This window comes from Phycodurus eques, chromosome 6 (genome assembly GCF_024500275.1).
Source record: "Phycodurus eques isolate BA_2022a chromosome 6, UOR_Pequ_1.1, whole genome shotgun sequence".
NCBI lineage: Eukaryota > Metazoa > Chordata > Actinopteri > Syngnathiformes > Syngnathidae > Phycodurus > Phycodurus eques.
This window is the reverse complement of record NC_084530.1, coordinates 25,783,606-25,803,356: the sequence shown is the minus strand read 5'-3', so window position 1 is coordinate 25,803,356 and position 19,751 is coordinate 25,783,606. Positions and strand designations below refer to the sequence as shown.

General features: G+C 39.6%; 1 protein-coding gene across 2 annotated transcripts; it reads left to right on the top strand.

Annotated features, from left to right (window-relative positions):
* The first annotated feature begins 3,007 nt into the window (after positions 1-3,007).
* Positions 3,008-18,966, top strand: LOC133404204 (MICAL-like protein 2). 2 transcript variants are annotated; one of them, XM_061679898.1, is made up of 17 exons: positions 3,282-3,372; positions 5,469-5,551; positions 5,927-5,975; positions 8,641-8,782; positions 8,859-9,046; positions 9,119-9,246; positions 9,667-11,247; positions 11,334-11,515; positions 11,986-12,043; positions 12,917-13,023; positions 13,125-13,186; positions 13,917-14,040; positions 14,887-14,989; positions 15,881-15,954; positions 16,039-16,153; positions 17,037-17,083; positions 18,157-18,966. In XM_061679898.1, exons 4-17 carry the CDS (start codon positions 8,698-8,700, stop codon positions 18,231-18,233), a joined length of 2,931 nt encoding a protein of 976 aa, XP_061535882.1. In that variant the 5' UTR covers positions 3,282-3,372; positions 5,469-5,551; positions 5,927-5,975; positions 8,641-8,697; the 3' UTR covers positions 18,234-18,966. The 2 variants fall into 2 exon arrangements, with proteins under 2 accessions (XP_061535881.1, XP_061535882.1); XM_061679897.1 differs by lacking the exon at positions 5,469-5,551 and having other exon boundaries at positions 3,008-3,372.
* The last annotated feature ends 785 nt before the right edge of the window (positions 18,967-19,751 follow it).

Genomic DNA, 19,751 nt, shown 5'->3' with positions numbered 1-19,751 from the left:
GTTACGGATATCGCTGAACGCTAACTCGTTACGCCAGTAACAGATATTTCCAGATATTTAAAAAAATCATAGGTCAAACAGGTTGAAAACGAGCAAAAATAGTTGCTAGATAATGGCCATATGTTTGACAATACGCCAATTGCAGACATGGTTTTGTTCCCTGTGTTCGCACCGTGCACTTGCCACCTCACAAATGACGAATTGAAACATGGTGTGGCGATGCGAATATTTCCCACATTAGCCATGATAGTGACAGGCCAATTATATTCTTTATCCTCTGAACAGAACGACGGCGTCTCAGTGAACAGTATATCTGTTTGTCTTATACTGCCCCAGGTGGCCAAGGCAGGCACATCAGAAGGAGCAGCATTCATTTGATGCAGAGTGACAAAAAAAATGTATTATTATTTTTTTAATTATTATTAATATAAAGGCACAATTTTGTGTAATGGAGCTCAAGAAACTGCTGTTTTTTTTTGTTGTTGTTGTTTTTTTTGTGATTCCTAGTCATACAATGCAACCTGGGCCGTCTATAACACTGGGGGTCTTCGCAAAAGCAAAAATGTCCCTTGAATCAAATTCAGCCACTGGATGATAAGTACCCGCACTGGAAGGCCATAAACAGACCACTTCGTTCACATGCTAAGTGTTTCCAGATGACACATGAATCACTCATTCATCATCGGTTATAGGGGGAGAACAGAGAGAGAAACGAACAGCTTTCCAAAAGTATTCTGCTCCTCTGACAAGGGCATTTCCTGTCTGGATTTGGGAGGATTAGCTATGTGTGTGGGGGGATGTTCAGCCTACAACCATAGTTTTCTGGCATATTATTACATTTTAAAGCAATAAATGAAAACCGTTCCGTGATTATATTAGATTTAAAAAAAATAAATAAAAAACTGCGCGAGACACTGGGTTTGAGGGGATCATAAAAATACCTTAAAAATAGATTTCCTCTTTTTGTGTCTGTAGTGGAATGCTTTTCTTTCTAAACATGGCGCTTTGCGGTCTTGAGACTTGACACAAGCGCAACACAACCACGCGCGCATACTTTCTCTCCTTGTGTCCATAACACAAGGAATACTTTTGGATTGGACATTGTTGGTATCGGACAATGGGTCTCAATTTTTTTTCACATCAAGTGATGCAAATGAATTGAATTGCCATTAATCTGTTTGAGCCTCTCCCCCAAAAAAACTAAACAAAAAAAATGTAATGAATTTTTTAATACGGGAAATGGCGCTCTATAATATTGTACTTAATTAATTGACAGTTTGAGCATTAGATTTCATTGTGACTATGCGGCTCCTTCTAGAGTGGGTGCCTTGGCCACTTGGGGGCATGATAATACAAACATACAGATACAAACCTAAGATCAGGCAGCTGTAGTAATATTAGTTGTTTTTCACAGAGGATAAAGAGTGTATGCCTGTCAGTAATGTTATGTCTGTCTACATATGTTGCTCCACCGTTTGTGTTCAAATATCTGTCGCTTAAAGGGTTAGAACATCGCGACGCCGATGCTATTCGTTAGCCCATCTATGGCATTTTGCTTTGTTTGTTAGCATTGAGCTACGCAGACTTTCCTAAAGCAAAGGTATGTGTTTTGTTTAAATACACAATGTGTTATCCTCTTTGTTTAATGTTTAGGTAAACCGCAAACTTAAACTAATATTGATTGTTACTATTATCCTTTCATGTAAATATACCATTAGAGGATATTCACAATGTCTGTGTGAAATCTACACAAGACATTCGGTTGATTTAGTAGTAGTCACAACACACAACAATAATTTAAGATGACTATTAACTAGTCGGCCCCTCCCTGCTTTATCACGGCCCAAAAGTGCGCGTCAGTGTCAGGTGACTCTGACACACCCAGCAGACAGGACGGGAGAGCTGATTATGCACAAGCACCAACTTTGCCTTGGTAACCAGCTTCTCATTTTCCCTGAACTGAATATTTTACAACCACTTCGGACCCAACGGATGGTGTTGGTGTACCTAATGTTGTGGCTCACCAGTGCGTTTCAACGCGTGAAATGTCGACTGTTAAAAAGTGTTTTTTTTTTTACGGACTTTTAAAATAAGTCAGGCTTGCTTTAAAATGTGGTTAGGCCAGTCACTACCCTGCATTTAAAGTGCAATGAAATAATGACTTCTATGTGGTTAATAAACACCACATAATTTGCATTTTTTTATTATTCTTTTTTTTTAGTGCTGATGTTTGCCTTCTGATTATGAATCTGCACTTTATGCTGCAAAATTCTATCAAATATTTAAATACAAAACTATGCTCACTACTTATTTTAATGACATTTCCCCATAGCATTAATTTTAACTCATTCACTGCCAGTCCTCCCAGTTAACATGGATATTTGACTTCTAAAGCCATCAATGGTAGTGAATGGAAAATGTACTTTTTGTTTGTACACAAATCTGGCAGTACCACGACTTACAAGTGACCAGACTTAACACTTCTTCGAGACACAAACTTGTGTTGTGAGCGCTAAACGGTGGCAGTGAACTTAAAAACAGGCAGCAGTTTGGCAGATCGTGAACAATTCTTTGAAAAAAAAAAAAAGAGGCTACAAGCTGGTTATTGTCACTCCTGGAACACAAAGAGAATTACATGTCATGTATTTAACCACACCAACACACTTGAGCAACCATATTGTATTTTTTAAACATTTTATTGTATAGGCTATAGGTCACATTAATGGTGGGGGAAAAAAAAGTTAAAAATGATTTATTTGAACCTGGCTTTTGGGATGTGTAGACTTTATATTCACGTTACATGTAAAAACACCCTTGTTGAAACTGTAACTACAGTGTGACCCGCGACTGAAAAAAAAGTTTGACACCGTTTAGCTTTTTTACACAATAGATTTGTATTGTATGTAAGGTCATCGAAAAAAAATATATATATATTTTGATGGATAAGCTATACGTATGCGCATGCGCACCGTAAGCCCCGCCTACGTGGCCACGTCACGAACAACCTTCCACAGGTGTTATTTCGGTGTTGACTTTCGAGGGCACCACACCGCCCCCCCTTGCCCGCGTCCCGGCGAGTTCCAGCGTGGCCGTGAAAAAGAGTTCCACGAGCGCCTTCCGTTGCGGGAGGAGGCAAGCTCCGCGGTGGTAGCAAGGGAAGGCGGGGGAGGGGAACCGCCGCCACTACTACTAGCACCACCACCGCGGTGGAGACACCGTGCTCGACGGGATGTCGGCCGTGAAGGCTCTCCAGCAGTGGTGCCGGGTCCAGTGTGACGGCTACCGGGATGTGACGGTCAGTAACATGACTACGTCGTTCCGGGACGGCTTGGCTTTCTGTGCCATCATCCACAAACATAGACCGGATCTCATGTGAGTACCACACAAAAACATGAAACGTGTTCAGTCGACTTTGTGTCACTTAACTTTGTTATTGCTTGCTACTTCAAAATGAGGAAGGAGCTGAACTGGTTGGGCTGCCTCTTTGATTGTTTTGAAAGGTGGAAAAGTACTCGCTGTTTGTACGCAAGTAGAAGTACAGATACTTTGTGTGGGGGGTGGGGGGCGGGGGAACTGGTAAGGGTAGAAGTACCGATTCAATTAAGTAAAAAAAAAAAAAAAAAAAAGTACAGACCGAAATGTACTTTAGTACAAAAGTAATACAGTACCTGATTTGATAACGTGGATGACACAATGGGGGGGAGGAACTGCACACAACTGACGTAGTGCTCATACTGAGTGGAAGACAAAAATCACGTTAAGTGTTTATTTTTTTTCCAATAGCTAGCATTAGCTCGGCCTTTTATGCCATCAAAACGTGTTCCCAAAGCTTTGCTAACATGATATGACTAACCCAAAAAATGATAACTCAGAAAAGAAATACTTAGTTTTTTTTTCTTTAAAAAAATGTAATTTTATTTTATTTTTAAAACACCTAGTATAAGATGCAACATCACACAATTTTCTTCAATAAGACCACGGGTGGGGAATATCTTGCTTCTCCGAATCTGTTGAATCATCGTTGTTAATGCTCCCTGGTTTCCACTCCACCTTACAAGTGCCCAAGAGCTCAATCAATCAAAATTTCAACTGCAGTTGATTTTCCCTGTCAATTTTTTTCCCTTTACACTTTTTTTTACACCACGTTGTCATTAACGGAGTTTGACAGAAGTAACAAGCCCATTTTGACACAGTAAGGAGTAAAAAGTACAGATATCTGTTTTCAAATGGAGAGAGCAAATGTAGAAAGTCATCAGACAAGAAAAACAAATACCCACATAAAGTACAGATACCTGGAAAAAATAAGTAATGGAGCATTTCTACTTTTTAAAAAAAATTTAATTTTTTTTTTATTTCTACTTTTTTCTTACCACGGAGTGAGCATTTTTTTTAATTGGTGTGACAACCCACAGTTTAGGCCCCTTTACAAAAGCACCTACGAGTTGCCGTAGTACCAAGATAAAAGATATAAACTAATGACTGAGATCCAGTAAAATAACACTGCCCTGATGAAGGTAATAATCTTACATTTTTTATTTACTTTAAGTATTATCCTATTTAGCACAATGAGAATTCAGAAATATTAGAAACAGCTCTCAGTATGAGTACTGAAAACTACAACTACAGTACTGAACATATTATAAAAATGAATACCTGGCAGCACAGTGTTAGAGTGGTTGGCACATCTGCTTCATAGTCAGGAGATCAAGGTTTGACTCTCTTGATCAGTGTAGAGTTTGCATGTTGTCCCCATGCTGGTGTGGGTTTTCTCTGGCTACTCTTCCCACTTTATAAAAACATGCATTTTAGGGTCATAGAAGACTCTAATATTTGTTACCCGGTGCAAAAACTTTATGAGCAATAGCCCCAAAACAAAACGAGAGGAATGAACAAATTGATAAATTGGAACAGATCCGGATAAAGGTAAAAAGTGAGAGGTTCGTGTTCACTTTTCGCCATAACAATCTGTTCACATTGGGGCCAAGTTGAGTAATGACTTTGAGCTGTGGTGGGGGGAAAAAAGAGTTCACACCCACTTTATAATGCAAATTACTGCCATCTTTAGGCCTGGAGTGGAACGGTATTTCCTCATAAGTCACATTGTTGAGTCTTGGCGAGTTCCACGTTTTACTGCGTGGCATTATAGTTGTATTTGTAAAGCCCTTATTTTTTTTAAACATTTGTTTTAGATTTCTTCATAATTATTTTCATTTAAAGGATATTAGGCTAAGTACAGAACCATGGGGATCGCCACATGAGTTGGAGCTTTTGGGTTTTACAAAGTGAAACCAACTTGTTGAAACTTGACTTAGTTGAATGGGAAACTAGAAACAAATGTTTTTATTTTCAAGCATAATCAAGTCACGTTATGTTTTTTGGGGTGTTTTACATTTAATGAATTTTAGCTGTTTGTGTGTGCGCGTAAATCAGGAAGATGTGGTCATACCTGCAATTTGATATTTTGTCAGATATCCCAAGGGCTTGTACCAACATCTCCTTCGAACCTGTTTGTGTGGCAATCCGCAAAATCAGAATCATCTTTATTTGCCAAGTATGTCCAAAAAACACACAAGGAATTTGTCTCCGGTAATTGGAGCCGCTCTAGCACGACAACAGACAGTCAATTGACAGAGAACACTTTTGAGACATAAAGACAGACAAAAAACAGTCACTGAGCAATAAAGGGTTGTTAGTTATCTGGTAATGCCGATACATTTTTTGGTACAATATTGCTTTGCTTCAGTGATCTCACTGTAAATATTATGGTAATCCAAGACTGAGGATTTATTGTCTGTATTTATACACCGTCATCGTCATGAGATGGTTGTGCATGACTCAGTAAGGCGGATTTTGTCTTTAGAATTAAAAAAAATCAGGATGTGCACAAATGTTTCCTCATGTTTTTTCCCCCCCCCCTCTCTTGCAGCAATTTTGACTCCTTGAAGAAAGAAAATGTGTATGAGAACAACAACCTGGTAAGAAAGAGGTTCATATAGTTTTTTTTAATGTAGATACTAGTGCCAAACACCCTCACTTTTCCCACTTAGAGGGAGGAGAGCCAGCCCAAGCCAACTCAACACTAAGTAACCTTTAATATTTGTATTATTTATCCATTATTGTTTTCTACCCTGTTGTCCCTGGATGGTATTGACAGGAAATCACTATTTTGTGCTTTATGTAGGGAACTCACAAAGTACAGTAGATTATGTAAAAGTTAATTCATGGGTATGCCACGGACTTCTAGGAATAACCCAGGACACACTGGAGAGACTATGTCTCCCGGCTGTCCTGGGACTGACTCGTGAGCCCCATGGAAGACCTGGCGGAAGTGGCTGGGGAGAGGCAAGGTGTTATTACGGATCCTGCTTTTGTTCGAGGCAGGACACGCCCCGCTGCAACATGATTGGTTCATCGTGGGAAGGGCAAACAAAAAGGTTTAGGGCTATGGTTGGGGTTAAGTTCAGAATTAGAGTGGGTTAGTGGGATTCATATTAACGCTGCCACCCTTATGTCACAAACTTCTTTTCAACTCTGGAAGCAGCAGGGCGTGTTCTATCGGAATACAGCAGCCAATCATATTGCAGCGGCGCGTGTCCTGCAGCCAGTAATGTTGGAGCAGGTGTGTCCGACGTCAACCCAGTGGGATGTGTTCCAGCCATGTATACATTCCATGTAGGGATGTGTCGACAAGAAAGATGTGTGGTATTTGATTGACAGTTGAGCTGGCAGTGGTTTCAGCCCATTCAGTAGACATACCCACAGCATTTGAGAGCACAGAGAATAACTTGATTTTTCACAATTTGAGCTTCGAGGCCTCATTTTATATATATATATATATATATATATATATATATATATATATATATATATATATATATATATATATATACACACATATATATATATATATATATACACATATATGTGTATATATATATATATATATATATATATATATATATATATATACACATATATGTGTATATATATATATTTAAAAAAAAAAAAAAAAAAATCTTTCTAATTTGGCAGGGTTGTTAACATTATTTTCTGTGGTGTGTCAAATTTACAAGAAATGTATTTTAACTTTACTGGGGCTTTAATAGGACAAATCTAAAAAGGCGCTTGCATGAAATAGAATAGAGGTAGACCAGGAAGTATTCGGCTGAACAAGCAAGAATCTGACCAAGTATGCAAAGCCGCATTTGTCAGCGTACATTCAAAATTAAGTTATTTTAAAACAAGAGTACTACTACCGCATGCCAGTGTATTGGCACCATTGTGACATCACTGATAAACAGAGGAGAATCACTTGAAAGGTCTTGTCTTCAGTAAGGTTCGATTATGTCCCATAAGTTGACATTTAACATCAATGACCTGGACCACTGACTCATTAAATGCCAATAACATTGGTTCAAGCACAGAATCTTGAGGAACTCAAATGTTATTATTCTGTTATTTTCAAATGACATATCATTTTATAGGGGTGCATTAAAAGTAATTTTTCTGGAGGACTGTAGAAGGTTGGGATCGCTTACTTTCATCAATCGATGTTCAAGTGTTTAAACATGTCTTGAGAAGTAGTGTAGACGCTTTGGCTGCTCAGGTGCATTCTTGCTGTTTCTTCTTGGAACTTGTTGGACTGTGGGATTGACACATTTCTCTCCCGTTCATTGCGTAAGTGTGGCTTATGTGCCATCTGTCACCGCAAACCTATCAGTTTTTACAGCGTGCTGTTAATGTTCTTGAGTAATGATTCATGCCAGGCGCTGGTGCTTTTTTGCCTGTCTCTGCTTGACTCTGTTAATTTGTAAATTTTGTCAGAGTTAAGTTATAGAGCAGCTTTTCACAACACCTTTTACAATGCAACAGTTGGTACACCCCCCCCCCCCCCCCAGTTCTACGCACACGCTGGAAAAAAACTATTTTAATCATAAAAACATGATTAATATGTGATAAAGTAATTGAAATATGCAACAACATTCTAGCATGTGGATTAAACTGACTGGAAATTAGAAATCCAGTATTTCAACTCTGCTTGCCTCCGATTCTTCACTCTTTGTACTTTCCCTCTTTTGTGACTGTAAAAGATTATCTTGACCAATTATGCTGTGGTGTGTGTCAAGAGTGATTTTTATTTAATATTTTTTTCCCCTCCCCCAATCTGATGGAAAACAGTCGGGCCGATAATTGTAAATGTAAAGCTAATATAGATCTTGAACATGTTTTCAAGATTTACTATAGCTAATTGTGCTACAGACACAAACATGATTGTGATGTGAAAAGGAACGATAGCAAATTAGGAAGTGACCGGAAGCTTACAAACTTGCTGGCCAAAAATAGAGGCGCAAGCAACTAGTTGTGTTGAGTGTCTGTATAACAAATCATGTTATATACAAATATTTTTCTCACGAATCATTCAGCACAATAAAACTGACTAGAATAGTTTGTAAGTACAATTTTATGTCAACCAGAACCAAACCTTACAGTAAATCCACCTTCTTCCACTTCAGTAGACATCCTTTTTATTTTATGAAAATTATGTCCTGTAATTCTAATTCCAGATAGCCATTACACCTTTTACTTAACCATGAAAGAGTGTGCGAATGTTGTGATGGTGGAAACTGCTGATCTTCGCAGGCCTTTAAGGTCGCCGAGGAGCAGCTCGGAATTCCCGCACTCTTGGATGCTGAGGACATGGTGGCGCTCAAAGTCCCAGACCGCCTGAGTATCCTCACATATGTCTCGCAGTACTACAACTACTTCCACGGACGCTCCCCAAGTGAGTATGACCACCTTCCTCTCTGTCTTCTCTTCCCATCATCATCATCATCATCATCATCTCTATGTTTTTCCAGTTGGTGGCGCGGCGGCAGTAAAGCGTCCTGCCGACCCACCCTCTGACGGGCCGTCCGGAAAGAAGAATGCGCCGGTGGTCTCGAAAGTGTTCCCTTCGTTCAAGCCGTCTAAGGAGAACAATCCTCCCACTTCATCTAACGTTACACCGCCTCTTCCCTGCCCGAGACAACCCAGAACCTCTACACAGGTACAAACAATAACAAATTCTGTCTCTCTAGAAAATTATGCACAGCACGTACAAGCACTCCTACTTTTTCAGGATGTTTCAGCTGAGAAATCCCAGCAGACGGGAACTCTGAATAACAAGTGTATGTCCTGCAATAAGCACGTTCACCTGGTGCAGCGACAGCTAGTGGACGGGAAGCTCTACCACAGGAACTGTGCAAAGTAAGACTTATTTGTAGTGTCTGATATGACAAGATTATAGGTGCATCTCAATATTGGGCTGAAATGATTACTCAAATAATTCAGTAACTAAAACAGGTTGAAGCAAAATCTCTGTCTCAAAGCTTTGCAGGGATAACTTTTTTACACAGACTAATGTTACTGCAGAGCCAGGAGGAAACGGACAGTAAAAGACAGAGAATGTCCAATTGTTTATTAGATTTGATTTCTTATAATTTTGATCTTTATAGCTTGCAACAGAAGAAAACTCAAAATTCACCATCAAGAAATTAGAATATGAATTCAATTGTAATATAGAAATGTCTGACAGATGGGAAGTTATTTTTCTTAATGTTGTCCAACATGTGCAGGATTACCTAATATTGCATCCTGCGTGTGTCTTATAAACACCTCGTCTCCTAGGTTACTGGCTCCTCAAAACACAAGTTCACTCTTCAGAGATGCTCCATCCAGCGTCCCTCCTACAGCAGGCCTCTCCATAAGCAACACAGTGACACGCACGGCGCCGCCCAGACTGGGCCCCACAGGGCCGGTCCAGAAACCAAGCCCCACTTCCAGCATTTCCAGCAGATCTTCATCTCCGCGTCGGCCAGCTTCAAACGTCACCACACCTGCTACGGAGATTCTAACTGCTCCCGTCTCCAAAGGACCCGTGTCCAATGACTCCATCACTATACCCGCCGGCGTCACCACCAAGCCTGTTGCTGCGCCTCGGACCTCCACCACGGCGGCCAAAACCATCCAGTCCAAGCTTAAGTTCTTTCAGGCAGAAAGCGACGATAACAAACCTGCAATCAAGACTACAGATGCCTCCCTAAAAGGGTTTAAGTCTCCTGATCCTATCAAGGAAGCCCAAGGAGGTCAATCTGTGCCTGGAAATATTCAGAATGTGGGTGAAAATCAGCCTAAATTGCACATTGACAAAGACAAAGCAGGTGGAAAGAAACATGAAGACAGTCAGGGTAGTAATGTTGGAAATGGAAATATTGCTAACGTGGATAAAATTCAGATGAACGAACTTTTTGACAAAGTCAAAGCAGGTACAAAGAATCATGGACACAGTCAGGGTAGTAACGTTGGAAATGGAAATGTTAGTAACGTCGATAAAAGTCTGTCAAAGGAGCGTTTTGACGAAGGCAAAGCAGGTGCAAAGAAAGATGGCGACACTAAGGGTAGTAGTGTTGGAAATGGAAATGTTGCTAACCTGGGTAAAAGCCAGTGGAAGGAGCGTTTTGATGAAGCCAAAGGAGGTGGAAAGAAACATGAAGACAGTCAGGGTAGTAATGTTGGAAATGGAAATATTGCTAACGTGGATAAAATTCAGATGAACGAACTTTTTGACAAAGTCAAAGCAGGTACGAAGAATCATGGACACAGTCAGGGTAGTAACGTTGAAAATGGAAATGTTAGTAACGTCGGTAAAAGTCTGTCAAAGGGGCGTTTTGACGAAGGCAAAGCAGGTGCAAAGAAAGATGGCGACACTAAGGGTAGTAGTGTTGGAAATGGAAATGTTGCTAACCTGGGTAAAAGCCAGTGGAAGGAGCATTTTGATGAAGGCAAAGCAGGTGGAAAGAAACATGGAGACAGTCAGGGAAGTCATGTTGGAAATGGAAATATGGCTAACGTGGATAAAATTCAGTTGAAGGAACTTTTTGACAAAGTCAAAGCAGGTGCAAAGAAAGATGGAGACAGTCAGGGTAGTATTGTTGGAAATGTGGGTAAAAGTCGTTCGAAGGAGCGTTTTGATAAAGGCAAAGCAGGTGCAAAGAAAGATGCCGAAAGTCAGGGTAGCAATGTTGGAAGTGAAAATGTTGCTAACATTGGTAAAGGTCAGTCAAAGGAGCGTTTTGACAAAGCCAAAGCAGATGCAAAGAAAAACAAAGTCAGTGAGGGCAATAAGGCGAAAGCGGCGGACACCTCAAAGGAGGACAACAACAACAGTAAGCCAACGCCAAAGTCAGACCCGCCCAAGAAAAGTGACGCGTAAGGACCCTAACTAATATATGAGCATGCACACTGTGGATTTCTACTGGAGAAGATCTAATACTCCTTTATCACCTCTACTTTAGCACATCTCAGGTCCAGACTGTGAAGAAGGAGACGGAGGGTGGTAGGGGGAGGGTAAGGCTCAAAGTCAACCCCTTCATCCTCTCCGACTTGCAGCCTCCACATTCGGACAAGAGTCCGCTTAGAACCAGAACTCCAGAAAGAGGCCCTGGGGGCTTGAAACCTGCGCCACCCAACACTTCAGGTTATACCTTGACCACAATCACATTAACATGAAAACAATTTAGCTTATAATTATTTTCACGTAATATATTAATCCACGTTCCATGCCACTGAACTAAGATTAAATTCCGATTTTACGCCTGCCTAATGTATTTGTCTGTTTTTATGCACTGTACATTCAAGAAACACATATCCAATATGGCTGTTTACACTCGCAGCACAAGAAATGTGAATGTGCCAAAAGTGCATATAAATATTGTATATAACATCACAGAAGTAAACAGTAATACATGAAATAACACATTTTGAACATTACATAACAATTAGTTGGACTGATCTCTTCCCCCTATTTAACACTTCTGGGTTACAGTGCCACCTGTTGATTAGGCATGCACTCAACAGCCTGTAAAGGTGTGTTACTGTTGGATGTGTAATTGAACTACAGTCCTGTTCTGTCACGGTAACACCGATGTTTGTTCTTGGCGTCAACAGAGAAGGAGACGCCCACAGACTGGAGGTCCATGCTCAAACCTGTCTCCAAAGAATCAAAGTAAGTTCTTTTTGTTAGTTTGTTAGTGGCTTTTGATGGTTTTTGTTCATCTATGGAGATTTTTACCTAATTCCTTTCATTGAATTATTGGCAAATAGATAACACTTTCTAATAAATGCAGTGGTGAGTTTTTCAAGGTACGTGTTGTCATTTGGCCGATTTTTTATTTTTAAAATTTTTCTTTTTTTTGCTTTCACTTGTGCGCCCAACACTGGAGATACAAGGCCTGGATGGAGGCAGTGAACTCAACTCAAATCACTTAATAGCAGCACTTTGGTAAATAGTGAAGGATTCCTCAAAGAAGAGGCTTCAAGCTGTTTAATGCCCCTCCCAGTTGAAGTTTACTCTCAAACTAAATGGAAAACAGAAAATTGCAACCCCATCGTAGCATTTCGCTCCACTAGCTTAATGCTAGTTAGCATCTGTGTTACAGTACTTTAACCCTTTAAGCAACGGTGCCGCAACATGTACACTGACAGTATAACAGTACTTACTTTTATATATACTTTATCATTTGCCGTACTGATGAGTTGAGAGAGTTGAGGCTTTATTATGAAAAGAGGCGGGACACCCCCTGCTGCAATATGGCTGGCTGCTGCATCCAGGCAAGATTGCATACATGCAGTGGGATATAATAATGCCTCAATGAACATTAGATCTGTCTGTTATACTGCCCCCATGTGGTCAAGGTAGGGACACCAGAAAGAGCAATGTGACAAAAACGTTCGTTTTAATTCTATATAATTATGTCATTACTGTATGTGTCCCCCCCCCCCCCCCGCATATAAAGTACAATATTATAGCGTATCTCAAGGCACCACTGTTGTAATGATCACATGTATTATAAACCATTTATGTTGTCTTTTGCAACAGATCTGCTGACTCATCACAGTCCTCCACTAAAGTACAGACTAACAACATCGGAGGCTCACAGTTACCAGAGGTGTCGCTAAGGCCTGTGAACCCTCCTTCAGTTCAAGGTCAGATATTCTTACTAATGCTATAATGAAGCTCGAGGTCTTCCTGTCCTGTTACTGTATAATAAAGTCCCTATATGTATTTTCTTTGTTCTCTTTCTCAGGTGTCCGTAATGGCCAAAGTAACCCCACAAACACAACAACATCAGGATCAAAAATCTTGAAGGTATCTTAAATGGAAATGTAATACAATTGGATACTTCTGAGTTAATGATGGCGTTACAGTAATCACAAATAGGCTGCTAAATGTGTCAATTTGTATTACTTTATATGAAGCTTTTCAGAATCAGTAAGACAGAGGTATTGGGACACACAGCCTTGCACAAACAGGAAGTGAAAATACGGAGTTGTTCCAGCTATAAGCCTTGTTTAGGATGCCCACATTTTCCCACACAAAATTCATCCCGCCGTGCATGCTGGAACAGAAGAACGAAATCTTCCTCAAAGTGTTCCGACAAAGAGTGAAGCATAATGTAATACAAAATATCAAGTTGAGGAATTGTTACTCAGCAGATGCTAAGAGGGCTAGTCAAACTGCTGATTGATTAAGGAGTCTTTCTCAAAGCTTTGCCCATATTGTGAGCATGTTGTTTCTTCTGAATACAATGCATTATAACATTGTGCGGGTATGGCCTTAAAAAAAACCTGTTTTTTATGTACTGCAGCGCCCACAATGGCAACACTTACTCTACTTTTATAAACTAGTTCTCCTCTGATCAAACTTACTTACAAGCTACCGAAGCTGCTATAAAAATGATTTTGACGTGACAAAGAAACTCAAAATAATCAATAACATCGATTAGCTACCCAGCCCTATCATGATGACATTTGCCATTTGTTAGGAGGTCGCTTTGGCTGTTTTGCATCACGTTCTCCATCTAACGCTCAATGTGCAGACAAAGCCAGACTTCATTCCTCAAGAGATGATCCTGAAGGAGCTGAATGAGATTGACGATAATCTGAACCGGTTGGAGAAGAGAGGGGTTGCGCTGGAGACCAAGCTGCGCCACAGCGAAGATGGTAATATATACATGATAACCTCCATCCATCCATCCATTTTCTGAGCCGCTTATCCTCACTAGGGTCGCGGGCGTGCTGGAGCCTATCCCAGCTGTCATCGGGCAGGAGGCGGGGTACACCCTGAACTGGTTGCCAGCCAATCGCAGGGCACATACAAACAGACAACCATTCGCACTCACATTCACACCTACGGGCAATTTAGAGTCTCCAATTTATATATATACCCACGCAGGCACGGGGAGAACATGCAAACTCCACACAGTCGGGGCCGGGGATTGAACCCGTGTTCTCAGAACTGTGAGGCTGACGCTCTAACCAGTCGCCCACCGTGCTGCCCATGATAACATCCCTTTGTCATATAAAAAGTCGACACACACCTGTTCAAAAGCCAGGTTTTTGTGATATAAAAAATGAGACCAGGATAAATCATTTAAAATATCATTTAAAATACCAGCACAACGCAATTGGGGGGATACAATGGTGCCTCGACTTACTGAAATGAAAGAAAATGCCATTAATCTGTTCCAGCCTCCACTTTGTGCTCATTCTGGTACAGTCGTACTCGAAGAAAAGTTTCACAAGTGACTCCGTAAGCTGCAGTAATAGTTGTTGTTTTATGCAGAAGATAAAGAATATATTGCCTGTTTGTCTACATGTGTGGCTGCACCGTTTGTGTTCGAATCTTGCTTAAAAGGTCGTGACAGCAACGCTGTTGGTTAGCCAGTCTAAGGTCATTATTTTATATCACAAAAACCTGGCATTTGCGCAGGGGTGTGTAGACTTTTAATATTCACTGTATATGTGCTACTGACTGACTGACCGACCGCACGTCCGTTTGTGTGTCAGAGGGCGAGGATGACTCCCTCATGGACGAGCTGATGGTGGAGTGGTTCAGCTTGATCAGGAACAAGCAGCTGGCCATGCGGCGGGAGTCCGAGCTCGTCTACATGTGAGCACACGCGAGATGCCTCCGTGTCGATTGATTAGTCTGACAGCCTTTTGGCCAGAAGTTTCTCGGTGTCCCGCCGCCGCCGTCACCCAGCGTGGCACGTGGCAATGGACACGCGTACGCACACACATACACGCACAGTAGTGTAAACCCTTGCCATTTGCGGGCAAATGGGACCAATTTGCAACTACTGAAAACAACTTTATTACTCCTAATTTTTTTTTTATTTTTTTAACATTGGCCTATATTGATCGTTTAAGCTCTAAATATAAAGTATATATGATTCCAAAACACTTAGATATAATTTCAAACTCGTTGACTACACTACCTTGAAACATAAATGGGTTAGCGATGATGAAAAAGGGCACTGGAAGGGCACATGGACATGCACATGCCATAAAGACTCTGTACCTTCCAATAACAATCCGGCCAAAATTTAGCTCCTCCTGCTAATGATAAAATAGCATTATCATCTGTGACTTTGCAAATGTAATCCCCACCAATGCTAGAATAGGAATTCCTTATACATAAAGAAGTCGGTTATTTACTAAAAATAACTACAACTATTTAGTGGTTGAATGTTATGCTTGATACATTTTTGATTTTCAGAAAAGCCAAGTGAGCTGCTCAAATGTGCTTATTAGAAGTGATCTCATCACAATTTATTCACAAATTGATTTACTCATTGTAAAATTTGCGCCTGTTTAATTGAACACAAAGCTATTATTATGTTGGATACGCTTAAATAGCAATAGGTGGATAAACCTTAATTGTACCTTGTGCCATCTAGTGGAAGAGCATTTAACTGGTTTGCCTGTTTCTATACGTTGCTGGCAAAGTGGTTGGGAATTACTCATAAATGTGTTAAATACTTTTTTTGTATATGTATAGTGGTAAAACCCAGGACCTGGAGGAGCAGCAGCCCAGTGTCGAGCAGGAGCTCCGAAAGCTGATAGACAAACCAGGTGAGGGGCAAAACTCTTTTCCCTTTTCATCCCAAAACACAACAGCTGCGACTGAAGACCGAAAATGTGTCATGTGGTTCACAGAACATCTGAAAACGTCGTTTGAACGCAGAAGAGAAGAAGAGCTGATGAGCAAACTGATGGAGATCGTCAACAACCGCAATGCCATCGTAGAAGTTCTGGACGAAGACCGGCTCAGGTGCGCTTGGAGATAAACACACGCCTACAACAACCTGTACATCCATCGTGCCTCTTTTTCATTAGGCCTGACACAAAATGGCTGACATGGCTCAAATCAAAACTGTGGTCACAGTTTTAACCGTTTTTTTTCTTTAAACCTTTGTGGATTTGGACATTTCATTTATTTTTTTATTTTTTTTGGGGGGGGGGGGGTCATCAGTTACTCACATTTTTTCCCTAAATAGTGATTCTTACTGTATATTTAAAGAACCGTTTTTATTTTGAATGAATTCTGACCTATGCTGCCGCTCCACCCGTTTCAATTTCCTTCATACTTTGTGGTCCGAGGCAGCGGTTCCCTTTTTACACGAAGTACCACCGTAATGCCCACCCGCCATTAAAATAAAGTAGCATCGTAGAACCAGATCATCAAAAATGAGGCAGATGTTTTAATCCTAAAAAGTATCTTTAATATTATTGGAAGGCACTGTAACCTTGATCACTGAACACGCAAATATATGAAAATAAAGGACTATACTTAAATAATTATTCAGTTAAAATGTGTTACACATAAAAGTAAAAAACATTTTACCTAAATGTTTAAAACCAACATTTCTAAATGACGGAATGAAATTGTATTTTACTTAAAAGTTAAATACAGCTGAACTGTGCCTAATAAATGTACTTTACTGCATTAAAAAAAAATAATAATAATAAGTTGAAGGCGCTGTAACATTCACTGATCTAAGGAAATACATCACTCATTTATACTTTTGCCGCATTATTTTCCTATAAGGGATCCAGGGAAGACTCCTACTCATTTGGTATCGCATTTAATGTATGCTGTGTCATTTCCTTCGTAGTTATTCAAAGTCTCTTTGCTTCCTGTCTTGTTCTATCAGAGAGGAAGAGGAGGACCAGGAGCTGAACAAGTTGATGGAGAATTTCAGTGAGTACCGCCGACATTTAAAATTACAGATTCAGATTTATGTTAAGAGTAGACCCCGACCGATATGGGATTTTGGGGCTGCTGATGATGCCAATATTGGCAGTTTAAAAAAAAAAAAAAAAAAAAAAAAAAATCCTACATATCGGCTAATAACCGCTATATTGGTCAATATATAAAATAAGAACATAGATCTACACAGGATATATATACTGTACATGAACCCCAAATCTTATAACATCAAAAATATAGTTCATGCCAAAGAAGCAGAACACTACTAAATTGAAATAAGGATCTTTTAATAAGTAACACTGTCAAAATGCAATAAGGATTGCAAGCTGTATTATATTAGTTAATGATGGACATGGAAATTAATAGTTTCATAAATGGTTTGTTTGTTGTTTGTTTATCTCACGAAGATAATTTGCACAACTTTTATATTACAAGAGCAATGTAACAAGTGGCTGTCATCTTTGTGGAATTTTCTAAAAAAAAAAAAAAAAGGAATGAACACCTCAAAACAAATAAATTAATGGAAAAAACCCATTTGATGACTAAAGTACATGAGCTATTGCTCTTCTCGTGACTAAAGTTCCATTTGCGTTATTTAAGACGAGCTTTTTGAACAAATGACGCTCTTTGAAATCATCTTGACTCATCGACTTCAAGAACCCCTCAGAATTTCGTTACGGGCAAGCTTATTGGTGGATATTTCTTCACAGATACTAAAGCACATACAGTATTTTCTATATATTTATGCATTTGATTTATGTGTGTTCAAATGCGTCTAGTAAGTTTAAGTGTGTAAAGCGCGAGAGAGGGCTAAAACTATTCTTCTCATCTGAATTCGGCTGGGATGGGTTCCAGCACACCTGTGACTCTAATGAGGATGGGCAGTATGGAAAATAGATTAATGGATGTGTTTTTTTTTAATACTTTCTCTATCGTGGATGAGTCTGGAACGTACAGTATCCCCCGGGATGAACGCGGTTCACTGTATTTAGAAATTGTCCTAATCAGAGGTACTATGTTGCTTTTAAATGTGTTGTTAAATGTGTTAAAATGTCCTGTCCCAGGTGTAAAAAAAGACAAGTCAAAGAAAAAGTCTTCCATATCCAAACTGTTCACCTGGGGCAGCAAGAAGGAGGCGTGACGCCCGGCGGGGAAAACACCTTTGCTGCACTCCTACGATGCTTTCGGTATCACTCCACTCGATCACTGACTCACTGAACCACTTGATATGCGTGTGCGTGTACAGTATGTTGGTCAGGCATCTTTCATCTTAAGTATTTCTTGAAATATTCCCAGCATGAGGGGTTAATGACATACGCGTTTTGACGGCTTCGGTGCTTCAGTTGTACATTTTTAATCCGCTTCCAGTCTTAATCGGTCTACTTAATGCGCACACATACACACACACGCACACTAGTAACTCCACTGCGTCTCTTGCTGCTGACATGCTTGTTGTAAACTAATATGAGCGATGAACAACATTGGTATTGCCGGTTCTTGCACTCAGATGGCTTACGAGCTCAATTTAAAAAATTTTACCCCCTGACTTTGACATTTTTTATTTTTTTTTATTTTCTCCCCCCCACCCCACTTTGTTAAAAACCTCTGCTTAGTCTGATGAGATATGGACTAGCTGTTGTGATCCATATTGGATCTGAATTCATTTAAAATGCGTGCTCTGGTGCATTTTTGTTTGTTTGTGTTGACCGCCTGCTAAGACACAATTAAACGTATTTATTGTATGTTTACTTGTTTCGCAGTAATGGGAATATTAATACTAAGATGGAACTTAAAAGATGTTTTTATCATTATATGGTGAAACTGGCCTGTATATATACTATGCTTTGATTTGTATTAAAATAATATTTTTGATTTGTTTTTGTTATTTTATTGTTGATGCCCTGGGTGGTGTATTGATTTAAAACAAACAAACAAAAAAATCGACCAGTCCAGGGTGTACCTGCCTGAAAACAGAATACTGTACTTGTACATGAAGTAAAAAATAGAGATAACATTTATGGAAAATATATCTCAAAATGTTTTTTATTTTTATTACACAAACAGATTAAAAAAGGAAAAATATGGAATGTATACTTTTACATTTCACATATAAATTGAAGTGTTCTGATAAAGTAACATACCAAAATATGCTCTGTAATTAGAAATGATTTGGAACAAAAATTGTAAACTTTTCACATTTTGTTCATTATTTTGTGTTTAGAACTGCTTTTATTAGTTTTGTTTACTCCATGTAGTTACATGTGCGGGTCAGAATATTAGCAACGGCTCTCAGTATAATGACACCACTGCATACTACACCCACAATAATTCACATTAAATAATACAGCTCTCAAAATGCTCATCTTTTTATTGCTACGAGAGCAGTAAACAGGTTGCAGTGATGCTTCTTGCCTCTAGAGGGCAGCATGTGCTTTTTCAAACGCTGCCTGTTAGTGCTTGAAGCTTTCATGTGTTGGCTCAGTGAAAAGAAAATGAACATTTGAGGGATTTTAAAGTTTAATTTCATAGTCATGGACATAAAATATTCACCATGCATGTAATTAAGTGTTTAGCAAACGTGTGTGTGTGTGTGTTTTTTTTTTTTAGCGCAGTGTTTCCCAACCTTTACTTGAGCCAAGGCATATTTTTTACATTAGAT